The sequence below is a fragment of the Anolis carolinensis genome, chromosome 1 (genome assembly GCF_035594765.1).
Source record: "Anolis carolinensis isolate JA03-04 chromosome 1, rAnoCar3.1.pri, whole genome shotgun sequence".
NCBI classification, from domain to species: Eukaryota; Metazoa; Chordata; class Lepidosauria; order Squamata; family Dactyloidae; genus Anolis; species Anolis carolinensis.
The window spans coordinates 219,941,927-219,956,469 of record NC_085841.1 but is presented as its reverse complement, the minus strand read 5'-3'; the positions used below and the strand labels follow the sequence as shown (position 1 = coordinate 219,956,469).

At 39.5% G+C, this 14,543-nt stretch overlaps 1 protein-coding gene across 7 annotated transcripts in view; it reads right to left on the bottom strand.

Annotated features, from left to right (window-relative positions):
* Positions 1–14,543, bottom strand: part of ccdc148 (coiled-coil domain containing 148) — a 194,636-nt gene that overhangs the window by 75,793 nt on the left and 104,300 nt on the right. For all 7 annotated transcript variants that reach the window (XR_010001326.1, XR_507326.3, XR_010001327.1 and 4 more), the window contains one exon: positions 13,556–13,762. Coding sequence is in view for 3 of the 7 variants with exons in the window: in XM_062965431.1 (XP_062821501.1) it covers positions 13,556–13,762 (207 nt within the window). In the remaining 4 variants the exon portion in view is untranslated. The remainder of the gene's footprint in view (positions 1–13,555; positions 13,763–14,543) is intronic.

Genomic DNA, 14,543 nt, shown 5'->3' with positions numbered 1-14,543 from the left:
CTTAATCACATCATCTAGCCTGATGGCTCCTCATTGCCATTTTTTCTTCAGTGCCTACTACTTTTTCTATCCAAGGTGGAAAAAGCATTATTATTATTATTATTATTATTATTATTATTATTATTATTATTATTATTATTATGATGTTTATTTATACCCCGTTTTTTACTGCACACGGAGACTCTAAGTGGCTTACATTAAAAGCATTTAAATAGAATTTGCAAAACATTAAAACAGATGGTATTAATAAATTCACAGTTAAAACCCATAAAAACATTCACACTTCAATTCTCCTGTAAGACATAAATAAAGAAAGTAAATAAGAGAAGATGTGGCTCTCCAAGTGCTTCCGGACTGTACGAGGGTTGAATGAAAAGTAATGCCTCCACTTTCATAAATCCTCAACAGATGGCAGTACTGGTATGCGTCAGGTACTGGCTTGTTCAGTAGACTCTCCTCTACAGTTCCATTTGGCGGGAAGCCTTAGCATGGAACGGTTGTGTTGTTAAAGTGCGAAGTATGGAACCCTGCGCAAACGGTCGGTCAATGCAATGTGAGAATATATAGAAGATCTGTATAAGAAGGATAATAATTTAGAGGATAGTTTTGACAGTGTGGTGAGTGAACTAGAACCAGACATCCTGAGGAGCAAGGTTGAATGGGCCTTAAGAAGCATTGCTAATAACAAGGCAACAGGAGACGACGGGATCCCAACTGAGCTGTTTAAAATCTTGAAAGATGATGCTGTCAAGGTGATGCATGCCATATGCCAACAAATATGGAAAACTCAAGAATGGCCATCAGATTGGGAAAAAATCAATTTATATCCCCATACCAAAAAAGGAAAACGCTAAAGAATGCTCAAACTTCCGTACAGTGGCACTTATTTCCCATGCAAGTAAGGTAATGCTCAAGATCCTGCAAGGCAGACTCCAGCAATACATGGAGCGAGAGTTGCAAGATGTACAAGCTGGTTTAGAAAAGGCAGAGGAACGAGAGACCAAATTTCCAATATCCGCTGGATAATGGAGTAAGCCAGGGAGTTTCAGAAAAACATCTATTTCTGCTTTATTGATTATTCTAAAGCATTTGACTGTGTGGACCATAATAAACTATGGCATGTTCTTGGTGGTATGGGGATACCAAGTCACCTTGTCTGCCTCCTGAGAAATCTGTATAAAGACCAAGTAGCCACAGTAAGAACAGACCACGGAACAACAGACTGGTTCAAGATTGGGAAAGGAGTGCGGCAGGGCTGTATACTTTCACCCTACCTATTCAACTTGTATGCAGAACACATCATGCGACGTGCAGGGCTTAACTAATCCAAGGCCAGAGTTAAAATTGATGGAAGAAACATTAACAACCTTAGGTATGCAGATGATACCACTCTGATGACTGAAAGTGAGGAGGAGCTGAGGAGCCTTATCACCAAAGTGAAAGAAGAAAGTGCAAAAGCCGGGCTGCAATTAAACATCAAGAAAACCAAGATCATGGCAACCACACCTATTGATAACTGGCAAATAGAGGGAGAAAACGTGGAGGCAGTGACAGACTTTTTATTTCTAGATGCGAAGATCACTGCAGATGCAGACTGCAGCCAGGAAATCAGAAGACGTTTACTTCTTGGGAGGAGAGCAATGGCCAACTTCGATAAAATAGTGAAGAGCAGAGACATCACACTGGCAACGAAGGTCCGCATAGTCAAAGCAATGGTATTCCCCATAGTCACCTATGGCTCCGAGAGCTGGACCATAAGAAAGGCTGAGCAAAGGAAGATAGATGCTTTTGAACTTTGGTGCTGGAGGAAAATCCTGAGAGTGCCTTGGACCGGAAGAAGATCCAACCAGTCCATCCTACAGGAAATAATGTCCAACTGCTCACTGGAGGGAAGGATACTACTGGCAAAGCTGAAGTATTTTGGCCACATCATGAGAAGACAGGAAAGCTTGGAAAAGATCATGATGCTGGGAAAAATGGAAGGAAAAAGGAAGAGAGGCCGACGAAGGGCAAGATGGATGGATGGTATCCTTGAAGTGACTGGCATGAACTTGAAAGAACTGTCAACGGTCAACAGGGAGCTCTAGCGTTGACTGGTCCATGAGGTCACAAAGAGTCGGAGACGACTGAGTGAATGAAGAAGAAACTATATAGTTCAGCCTGTTGAAATGACCCACAGATTTCTGCCACCTGCCTCTAAAACCTGCCCTGATTTTGGCTAACAAGGCTTACAGTCATTTTATTTTCTATTTCTGTTTGTCTGTTTAATATTGCAACTTTTGTTTTATTGGGGAATTAATTATATTTGATTGTTAACAGTAATAATTCTCCAGAACCAAAATCTGGATAGAAATCTATACATAAATAAAATAAAGGTGATAGATCTCCAAGAGTATCATTTGCTCTTAACTGGGTGTTAAAAGGCCTACGTGTAATTAATCACATTTTAAAATTCACAAACTGGGTAACAACCAATTAGGGGGGAAAGTGCAATTCATTCACAGGCCACGAATGCTGTCTGCTGCAAGCAATGGGAAATTGTCTCAATTTTTCCGAGCAACACATGTTACTGTATTCCCTGTGAAATCCTTATCCCTTGATGTGAATAATCATTTTTGAAAAAATGAGCATTCAGGTAATTTTTTTTGTTTCTTAAAAATGCCAATAATATTTGATTCCATGTTAAGCACTACTGGCATTTGCCAAAGCTATAAACAAAAGGTAAATATCTGTTCTGTTGGTATGACTCATTATGAAGCACAATACACATATTAGAAATCTAGGTTTATTTCTTGAAGGTCTTCCAATTTAATTAGGAGCGGAGAACAATAAGAAATAGCAAGATGACAAAAGGGCAGGATAGAAGTAAGGAGCAAAGAAATAGAAGCAGGAGAGACAGGAAAGAGAAATTAGTTGTGAGTGACTGCTATTAAAATGAAGGGAGTTCATTAACTTGGTTTTATTATCCTCTTTTAAAAAATGCAAACAAGGGAAGAATAGGCTCATACTTGTTATGAAAAGCTAGCCCCTGGATTATGCAAAGTTTTTTTTCTTTTAAGTAATGGAAGTGGTGCTTCTAGCTGTCGTATACATATGTAGGACTATACACAACCACTTTAAGAATATATAAAAATGATGATTTCCTAGAGAAATAGATGCAAAATGCTATGTTTTCCCAATGTGCAATTTACCTAGTAAGGGATTTCTACTTCTTGCCCACATTCTCTGTCATACTGCAGTCTCTATCATTTCCCCACCTAGGTTGCAGTACAGAGGGATAAACAATTATTGTATCATCTTTCCCAGACCACTCCTAATGCAATTTCTCTGTATCTGCCTTTGTGTTAATTTTGAGAGACTGGTAAAAGTCTCCTTCGTCACATCTATGCAACAGCTTTAAGACAAAGTCAAAAAGTTAACACCACAAAGTCATTTTAGTTTTACACCTTCCTGGTGAGATGATTTGGCCCAGCCTTCCCATTCCAAAGGGCTGAACACTAGTGGGACTCTACAAATATCAAATATTAATCCTAAGAAATCTATGTCAAGTGATATGCTCATTTATATCTTTCCTAACGCTTGATATTCTCCAGTCTTTTACAGGCAGTCCCCTAGTTACATACAAGATAGGTTATTTAGCTTTGTTCTTAAGATGAATTTGTATGTAAGTCAGAACAGGTACATTTTAAAGTGTAACTCCAGCCATGTATGTGTGTTTTAGCTTTGGATAGCACAGTGAAGGGTTAACACCCATGTGGTGTTTGTTTTGCTGTTTGTGCCCCTGTTCAGAAGACTTTTATTTACAGTATTTATATCCCACCCTTCTCACCCTGAAGGGGACTCAGGGCGGATCACAATGCACATATACATGACAAACATTCAGTGCCATTAGACATACAACATATAGACAGGCACAGAGGCAATTTAACATTCCAGCTTCCAGCTTCATGAGGGTATGCTTGATTCTAGCCACAGGATGAGCTGCCGCCTCACCGTCCACTTGTGACACCGAGTCCTTGATGGAGTACTTCCTCATACTTCCGCACGCTGCTGGAAGGTTTTATGGTGTCGTAAATGTTAAATTAACCTCCCCTCATAAAGCAGTACCTCAATTTCCTACTTGACAGATGCAACTGTCTTTTGGGCTGCATAAGTCAACAGCAAGATAGACTATTAATGATCAGGAGCTTAATCTGACCTGGGCTGGCTTTGAACTCATGACCTCTCGGTCAGTAGTGATTTATTGCAGCTGGCACCACAGCCCAGTCTTATCTCAAAGCAAACTTTCCCATTAAAATGCCATTAATACATTCTGCCCCCAAATCCCCCCATTTTTGTTACATGTTATTAGACAATCTGGGGGACTCCGTGAAAAGACCTTGAAGCCCAGGTGCATAGCCTCCTAACCTTCGTATGAGGTGAATTTCAACATGCATATGTTTTAAATTTTGGAAGTCACTTAAGAGTCCTAAGTTGAGAAAAAGTGGGATAAGGATGATGAGAGTATCCAGTGCAACCAGAGATGAGAAGCTGAAGTTTGACAACATCTGGAGGACTATACTTCGTGGTCCTTACCTCACAACCTCTGAGGATGCCTGGCATAGATGTGGGCAAAATGTCAGGAGAGAATACTTCTAGAACATGGCCATACAGCCCGGAAAACATACCACAACCCTGGACTATACTTTGTTCAGGCATTCAGTGAAGAATGAAAAGTAGATCACTTTCAGAAAGAATGGGTTAGAAAGAATGGCTTCAAGATCCGAATTCGACAGTTGGAAAATGATATCCATGCTATGATACTGGTGTCTAACTATGTACATAAACAGCATAATTTTTCCAGCTCTCTCTACAGCCCTCTATTCTATCTGAAAAGATGCTCTGACAGGTTCAGTAGCCCTTTGGTTTTCTGAGATGCACAGAAGGTTTAGTAGGCAGAGTCGATTGCCACTTCATGATTCTGACTAAGAAAAAATATTCTGGCATTGGAAACATCTAAATGTTTTGTTAAAACTCATTCAACACTACAAAACCATTTCTTTCTGATGACATTACATGACTGAATGTCATCCAGATTCTTATTACAATATAATTCTCTACCACTAAAACATTTGTCTTTGTTGGCAAATGTTTCACATGCGTATATTTGCTATGCACATCTAAAACCTAACTATAGCTCTTCATATGGATTGTAAGTCCCGATCTACACTATCATATAATGCTGTTTGAAACTGTGTTATATGGTCAGTGTAGTCTCACATAGTGCATTTTAACTGCATCTTATGGCAAGGGCTCATGACCACATCACATTACCTATGGGATTTGCCACAATGCATGGCAAATCTATCACTCCACGTCCTGCATTGCCTGGCTTCTCCTTTACCCCACCTCACGGGGGAAGCGTCCGCTGCCCAACTTCCTCTCATTGTTGGCTATGCAACACAGGAAGCCTCCTGTGTTGCCACCATGGCAGCATATGAAGTTTTTACTCTACTTTTGCCATGGAGCCCTGTCAGAAGTAGCTTGACGTTGTGAGATGGGAGCCAGTGGGCTCCATGGCACAGAGAAGAGTAGGACCAGTGGTCTCAACCTGGGGGTCGCCCAATGTTTTTGGCCTTCAACTCCCAGAAATCGTAACAGCTGGTAAACTGCCTGTGATTTCTGGGAGTTGTAGGCCAAAACACCTGGGGATCCACAGGTTGAGAACCACTGAGTAGGACTGTTGTAGAATGCACAATTTAGCCCGTCTGATGAAACTGGATAGTAGTAGTCATAGTGAAGGAAATTTGTGCTGCCTTTTTTCATAAGCCACCCATGTGGCCTATTTTATTCAGAACAATCCTCTATAGCAGTATTTCTCAAACTGTGCTCCTCCAGATGTTTTACACTTCAGCACCCTCAATTCCTAACAGCTGGAAAGCTGCCTGGGATTTCTGCCAGCTGAAATCCAAAACACCTAGAGGGCCGGGCTGTGGCGCAGCTGGTTAGTAACCAGCTGCAATAAATCACTAGTGACCGAGAGGTCATGAGTTCAAAGCCCGGGTCGGGTTAAGCCCCCGACCATTAAATAGCCCGGCTTGCTGTTGACCTATGCAGCCCCGAAAGACAGTTGCATCTCTCAAGTAGGGAAATTTAGGTAGGCTTTATGCGGGAGGCTAATTTGACTAATTTACAACACCATAAAACTGCCAGCAAAACACGAGGAAAAGAATGAGGAAGTACAGCCACTAGTGGACGGTGAAGCAACAGCTCCCCCTGTGGCCGGAATCGTGAAGCTGGAAAAATGTTAAATGCCTCTGTGTCTGTGTCTGTATATACTGTATGTTGTTTGTCTGTTGGCATTGAATGTGTGCCATATATGTGTTCATTGTAATCCGCCCTGAGTCCCCTTCGGGGTGAGAAGGGCGGAATATAAATACTGTAAATAATAAATAATAAATAACAGAGTATGAGAAACACTGCTCCATAGAGAAGGCTATTTGGGGGATAGTCCATTGTATGACGCCAACCTCTATTTGGAAGACTACTCAGTCCAAATCCAACTTAAAGAACCACAAGAGGGCAGGACAGGGGCTGGAAGTTGTCCATTAACAGTTTTTACTGTATGGCAGACTGTAAAAAAAGAGAGGTCACTAGGTCACCGGGGTTTTGTTTGTTGTTTGTTTATATTTAAACTATATAGCTTTTTTTCTAGGTTGGTATTATTACACACAGCCCAACATATGCCAACTTTATACAAATATGTATTTTCTTTTGTGCACTCTTTTAGCGATGCTTTCTCTTTTTTGGTCAATGTGTTTAAAAACATGCTGTTTGCTCAGCAGCATGTTTATTTCATGATACCCAGAGATATACAGACTTCAGAAAGTGGACACTGTATATAGATTCCCACTCTCTCCTTAGCAGAGGTAATAGTTGCCTTTCACAAATCCACGGCTCCACTGATGGGAATAGGAGACAATGCTGTTCTCTGCCAGTTCTAGAATAGGGAAGAAGCTTTTGTGGTACCTCTTCCTACAAATGTAAATCCCAATTACAATTAGAAGGGAGAAAGACAGTAGCTACCAACAATCTCTGGAAAAGTGTGCCGTGGGGAGGAAATTGCTAATTGGATCTTTCTGTGAACCACAGCTTCTTCCAGCTCCGCAGATGGCACAAATCCAGATGTGACAAAAGACATGTTTAAAATGTTAATAGAAAAGATTTTTTAAAAAGAGAGAGATCAAGGGATTCACAAGCAGAATTGGCATCACATGGGCTGAATCAGGAGGTGACTTTGGCAAGGACAACACATCTCAGATGCTGGGAAGAGAAGATATTAGAGTTTTTGCAGAAATCACAAAATGTGAAATGCTCAGAGAGCAGTTTCTGATAACATGTGACAACAATTCTGTTTTCATTTGCTTTCTTCTTTCTACTCTTGTCTGGAAAACGGCCATGCTCCACACTGTAAGAAATAACTGTTTTATAGATATATTCCAGTCTCCCATTGGTGCTCTCCAGAGAACTGCCATATGGTCCCTGTTGATTTACTCTTCTTCAGTATCTCAGGATGCTAAGCAATTTATCCTTAAAGGAGTTCACTTTTATTTTAAACCTCTTGCCATTTCTGTTGAAATATTTGCTTCGGTTCAAGAAAAATCCTGGTTTAAAATTTAAAATAATTTAAATTAAATATTAATTTAAAGCTTGCATATTATTATTTTATTATGACACAGCAAACAAGATAGATATGCTGGATTTCGTATCACAAAATCACAAGTAGAACACTTCCAAAGTGTCTAGGACTGTGTGATGTATTTTCGGATGATGCGTGCAGATCACAGCAGGGTGGCCTTTTGCAGTTGGCAGATCGTAATTTTGTCAATATCTATTGTTTCCAAATGCCGGGTGAGATCTTTAGGCATGGCACCCAATGTGCCGATCACCACCAGGACCACCTGCACTGGTTTCTGCCAGAGTCTTTGAAGTTCAATCTTGAGGTCCTGATAGCGGCTGAGTTTTTCCTGTTGTTTTTCGTCAATGCGACTGTCACCTGGGATGGCGACATCAATGATCCAAACCTTTTTCTTTTCCACAACTGTGATGTCTGGTGTGTTGTGTTCCAGAACTTTGTCAGTCTGGATTCGGAAGTCCCACAGTATCTTTGCGTGTTCATTTTCCAATACTTTTCAGGTTTGTGATCCAACCAGTTCTTTACTGCTGGGAGGTGGTACTTGAGGCATAAGTTCCAATGAATCATTTGGGCCACATAGTTGTGCCTCTGTTTGTAGTCTGTCTGTGCGATTTTCTTACAGCAGATGAGGATATGATCAATGGTTTCGTCAGCTTCCTTGCACAGTTTGCATTTTGGGTCATCAGCTGATTTTTCAATCTTGGCCTTAATTGCATTTGTTCTGATGGCTTGCTCCTGGACTGCAAGGATCAGGCCTTCTGTCTCCTTCTTCAGTGTCCTATTCGTGAGCCATTGCCAGGTCTTCTCCTTGTCAGCTTTTCCTTCAATTTTGTCAAGGAACTTTCCATGCAATGTTTTGTTGTTGTTGTTGTTGTTGTTGTTGTTGTTGTTGTTGTTAGCTACACAACAAGAGTAGTACACAGCAGACAAGATCTCTTTTCTGGCTTTTGTATTGGATCACACATTGGACACTTTCCAAGTATCTAGGACTATGCGATGTATCGGCAAATAATCCAAGTAGCTGACAGATAGATGGTGATTTTTGTCAGCGCTGTTTTCAAGTGCTGGCAAGGTCTTTAGGCACTACATCCAGTGTGCCGATCACGACTGGGACAACTTTTACTGGCTTGTGCCAGAGTCTTTGCAGTTCGATCTTTAAATCTTCGTATCATGTAAGCCTTACCAGTTGCTTCTCATCAATTCTGTTGTCGCCTGGGATTACAACATCGATGATCCATACTTTGTTTTGTTTTTTTCTATGATCGTGAGGTCAGGAGTACTGCGCTCAAAAACTCTGTCAGTCTGGATTCAGAAGTCCCAAAGTAGTTCTACTTGATTATTATTATTTATACCCCGCTTTATCTCCCATGAAGAGGACTCAAAATGGGTTAACATAAAAGCATCAGCATAACAATTTAATAACAATTTCTATTCCTTGATTTAAATATTTCTAAACTCTGTCCTATAAGAAAAAGATTGCAAGGTGGCAAGTAAAAGTAAAACCAACAGGTTAGCAGTTTAAAACAATGTAGCGTGCATGTTTGGAGGCTTACGATATTTGTGTTTTTCCCACTTTTGCAAGGATCTTGGGCCCCTAACTCCTAAAACGTGGGGGCTTACTTTTGGGATCTACACTGAGATATGAGCAGCTGAGCCATAATTGAAAGTTGTCAGTTTGAGGGGATGATGGGGTCAACGAAAGGGAAAAGATCCAGTACGCAAGGTGGAAATTAGGACTGTGGAATCAGTGGGCTTCAAACAGTCTACAAATACAGATATCAACAGAAAGAAGAGATGAAAACTATCATGCAAGTAACTGGACAACTGCTGAGTAAAACAAATTGGACCACAAACTGTGAGAAATGACACACTTCTCTTTCAGCCGGGTCCTATCAAGTTCAGTATGGCTGCTTCACATGTATTAATTGTACCTCAAAGGTTTTAGTTTTGCAATTAATAATTTTTCACGATTGGTCCTGTACTGTTTATTTCTGACACAGCATCACACATTTCAAGATCAAAACAGCATCAAATGAACCAATGCAATAATTCATTTAGCAGACATAGATATTATTTGACTCCAGTCACCGCTCCCCTTGGATTGTCCAAATAGGATTGACGTGGTCTGAGCAGGGAGGGATACTACACCCCAAAGTGTCATGTCTTCAGAGTTTAGGTAAACGATCCTTTCCAGTTTCTTGTTCATTTTTATTTATTTAGTTTTGATTATGTTTCACTTGCTGGTGAAAAAGTGCTGGAAGCACTCTCCTATTTGCACCATTATGAGCAGCTGAAAAGCTTTATTTGGGGCTGTTATTAAGGACAGCTGATGGTAGGATGTAAAAGGAGACACATCATAGGGGACACATAATTAAATAGCTGATGTAGATATCAATGATTAATGTTTAAAATGGCAGCAGTACAATGATCTTGGTTTTTAAAAAAGTACAGGTCTTGAATAAAACCAAATAAAAACATGAAGTGCCAGTAGTATTTTTTTTTAAAAAAAAAAAACTTTGGTGCTGAAAAGATTCTGTCATCTATACTAAGTGATCTTCTGATGAAATACATTCCATAGTTCTGGAGACACAACAGAGAAGACTCTCTCCCCAGTCAAGACCCAACTCCCTTGATACTGATCCAGGAAGGGTGAACAGAACAAGTCGGAGTGGGAGGTCCTTGATAATTCAGGAATCATTTTGAGTAAAGAAGTTATGGAGCATGGTAGCATTTGATGCACAAACAATATCACAAATGGGATTAGTAAGCACTTTTATTTGTAACTAGCTTGGGTACCCGGCGATGCCCGGGTTATTTGAAATAGGCATTGTTTGTTTTTGGATGTTAGGTAATATTGGTTTGGTAATTTTTAACTATTTTTTATTTATTTCCATCATTTCTAGCCCACCCTTCTCACCCAAAGAGACACATGGGGGCTCACAATCTGACAAGATTCAATGCAAATATACAATACAAAAAGATAAAACATAAGCAATTAAAACAGTTAAACAATTTAGCAGAGTACAATAAATAAATTTAAAACAATACAATATAGAATACTTGAATCATTTGTCCGCAAGACCTTGTACGTAAACCTTAATCCGGACCGAGTCAAAGCCAACAAAATTCACTCACTAAACATTTTTTTAGAAAAAAGTCAATCTTTCCTTTTGTTTTTTATGAGTGCTCCCATTAGAAAATGCATAAGGATGTGGGTGAACAATAATTCCCAAAAATTGTGGGTTAATAACCCCCCAAACTCCACCAGTATTCAAAGTTGGCCACATTGGGCCTGTGTGCCAAGTTTGGTCCAGATCCATTATTGGCTGTGTTCCGTGCTCTCTGAATACAGGTGAACTATAACTCCCAAATTCCAAGGTCAATCACTGCCAAACCTGCCATGTTAGGCAAGTGGCATTCCCTTAGCCTCATAGGAGGTCAAAGACCACCCCCCTCTGAACAAATCTTACCAAAAAAACTCTAGATAAGTTTACCTTATGGTCCCCTTAAGTTGGAATTAAAGGCACACAACAACTAGAACAGGGAAATATTTCTTTTTTTTATTCCCATCATTTTAATTCTTTTCCATACAGAAAATTGTATGAGTTGAAGAAAAGTTTGAACTCATATACATTCCATTTCAACCTCAATTCATGCTCCAGGTTTGTTACTTATGAAGGACAAAGGATCAATTTTCCCTTCTGCTATATATAATGAAAGTACATTTAACCTATGGCATGAATCTTATCTGTTCAAAGTTTGTATGGAGACACTTGCTTTCTGTTTGAAATCTCAGAACCCAGAGAATTAGAGAAAACCCAGTATCACTGTGGCTTATGAGACATATGGTGTGTTGGTGGGTGGTCCTGATGGATCATGCCACTTAGTATATGATCTTGTAGCACATGATGGATCATGCTATTTAGCAAATTATTTTTACAGAAAATGAAGCAAATATGCATTTCTTTGATTTGGTTTGATTCCAATTATCTGAAACCGCTTGGGGAAATATGACCTTCTGTTGCCATTTTTTTCTGTTTTCACACAGGTGACCTTCAGAATCAACAAAAAATGTGGCTCATCAGAGTTTGTGACCCTGTTTCAAAGTAGGAACCCTATACATGCTCCTTGTAAAGGTGGGTGTGCACAGTATTCTTCCACTCATTCGCCTTTACAATTAGAGGAAATTCACTGTGGCGTGGAAAGCAATTCCCACCTTACTCAACAAGTATGGGCAATGTCTCTCACATACAAGATGAGTAAAAATGAGCTGATAATGGAACTCTAAGGGTTATGACACAATCAGATGCACCTTTGAACATGTGGGGCATATCTATCTCTACTAGTTGATAGCACGCTTCCTACTCTACCTGATACTTGTTGCTGCTACCCAAACTTGTCATTTTTTCCCTTAAAGCTTGTTATTTTTTTCCCTTGAAGCCTGAAAACACATGTAGCAGGACAAAGATAAACCAGAGACAGAATTCCTCTGAATTTGTTAACTTTAGATTGAATGAGCATTGTCCTGAAGGCAGCTTCATATCTTCCAACAACATGAATCCACATGTTTGGGAAGGCTATCAGGCACAATAGTTCCCATTGAAAGAGGTATGCAGATGCATGTAAAAGGGAAATGTATCTGGAAGATAGCACCTCTCCTCCTTCATCTTCACTTGCTACAAAAGTATGTGCTTACCTCTGTTCTTTGGGGCCTTAAAAATTATCATTGCATTGGTCTGAGCTATGACCGGGATTATTGTACAGAACCTACATGAAACAGACTGGAATTGAGCGAACACACTGCAAAACAGCAGAGTAGGAAGCAACGGAGCAAAGTAAAGGAATGAGAGCTTCTTCTTCCCTCTCATCCACTCCCCTCTGGTGCAAACTTTTATTGTATAGACAAGATAAGAAACACAGAATAACCATGATGTTCTCATCAGATATAAATGGGATTACAACACATATAAATCATATTAACAGCAACAGTCGCTACGGTAGGCACTCTGATGATATTATGAACAGTCAGAGAGTAGCCAGAGACAAGAGCAAAGCACTCAGGAATGTTGGCAGGCCAGAACGTGTTTATTGCCGTCTATTGATTCTGGCTGATTACACTTTTGGCAATTGGTAGACTGGTTTTCTAGATTTATATCAGGTTTCCCCAAATGAATGTTTTTGCCCTGCAAATTCATATTTCATTCATGTGCTTATTTCCTCTTATTCCTCTAAATTATCACTTTCTGCTATTTATTCTTTGCTCCAATTCCAGGGGAGTCTGGATATTATTTTAAAAGTAAACATATTGTGATTTGGCCACAACTGAGACAGGGATAGAGGTGAGACTTGTGAATTTCATTAAGGATTTTCTCCTTATCCCAGGAAATAACTTGAGCATTAGACCACTTTTTACACACCTGAATTAAACACTTTCAAACTCATCAAATATAATAGATTTTTCTCTCATTGACTCATGCCTATTACTGTTACACCAGCACAAAATACTATTAATCAAAACAAGACATATTAGCAAAAGGAAACTCATGATTCCATAGGCATGAGTGTAACTGAAGCAAAACAACTCCATTAATATAAAGCCTCAAGAGCAGTGAAATTAAAAACAAATTGTATACAAATTTTGTAGCAAAACAAATCAAGTCATCCTTTCCTGTTCCCTAGAGGAAAGTAATCAAAAAAAGACTGTGCTGAAGAATGACTAGCATAGTAACTATTAGCATGCAACAATCCGTCTCCGTTTTGAAAGAAGAGAAGCTCATATTACAGTTAACACAATGTATGCCCCCACCTTCAGCAAATATCGAACAAGCCTGGATGCGGGGCAACATAAATTTTAACCAGTAGTTGTGAAATCAACCTTACCTTTTCCTTAATATCAGCACATATTTCCTGTTGTTTTTTTCTATTATTAGCCAACATAATTTCTGTCTCATGAGCAGCACACGCTTCCGCCAAAGTCATGACCGCCTTCAGTAGAAATGCTTTTTTTGCCTGGATCCAGTTGAACATCAACACCCTCCATTGGCTTCTAGTAAAATGATAGTGGTCCCAAGCCCGTTCATGAGCAACCTAATTTTAAAAAAAACACCATAGTTCATTCTTATTGTAAATCATCCATCAGAAGTAGAATTAACATTTGACAGAATTCTGCAGTCTATGTTATGTAACGTTATGCATACAGTAGAGTCTCACCTATCCAACATAAACAGGCTGGCAGAACATTGGATAAGCAAATATGTTGGATAATAAGGAGGGATTAACGAAAAGCCTATTAAACATCAAATTACATTATGATTTTACAAATTAAGCACTGAAACATCATTTGACAGAAAAAGCAGTTCGATACACAGCAATGTTATATAGTAATTACTGTATATATGAACTTAGCACCAAAACATCACAATGTATTGAAAAGATTGACTACAAGAAAAGGCAGACTGCGTTGGATAATCTAGAACGTTGGATAAGCGAATGTTGGATAAGTGAGACTCTATTGTACTTAGTTACATAGTGAGGGTACTAAGGAACCCACCTACTTAATTGTGCAGATGTGCATCATGGCACCAGGAGGAATACGCTTTTGTGTATTGGTCCTGATGTGTATCATTCTGTTGTGCATTAGTCCTACTCTGCATTGGTTCCGATATACATCGATCCTGCTCTGCATCTGTCCTATTGTGAACTGATCTCAGTGCACAATGGTCCCAATGAACAATGTTCACTTTGCTGGCTCACATCACCCCTTTGCTGAATATATATATTGCGAACATGCTCTATTTTATGCAGGTCCATTTATGAGGCTCTAAGTGAAGACAAAAGTTAATCCTACTCTCCTAAGAATGTCAAGTGC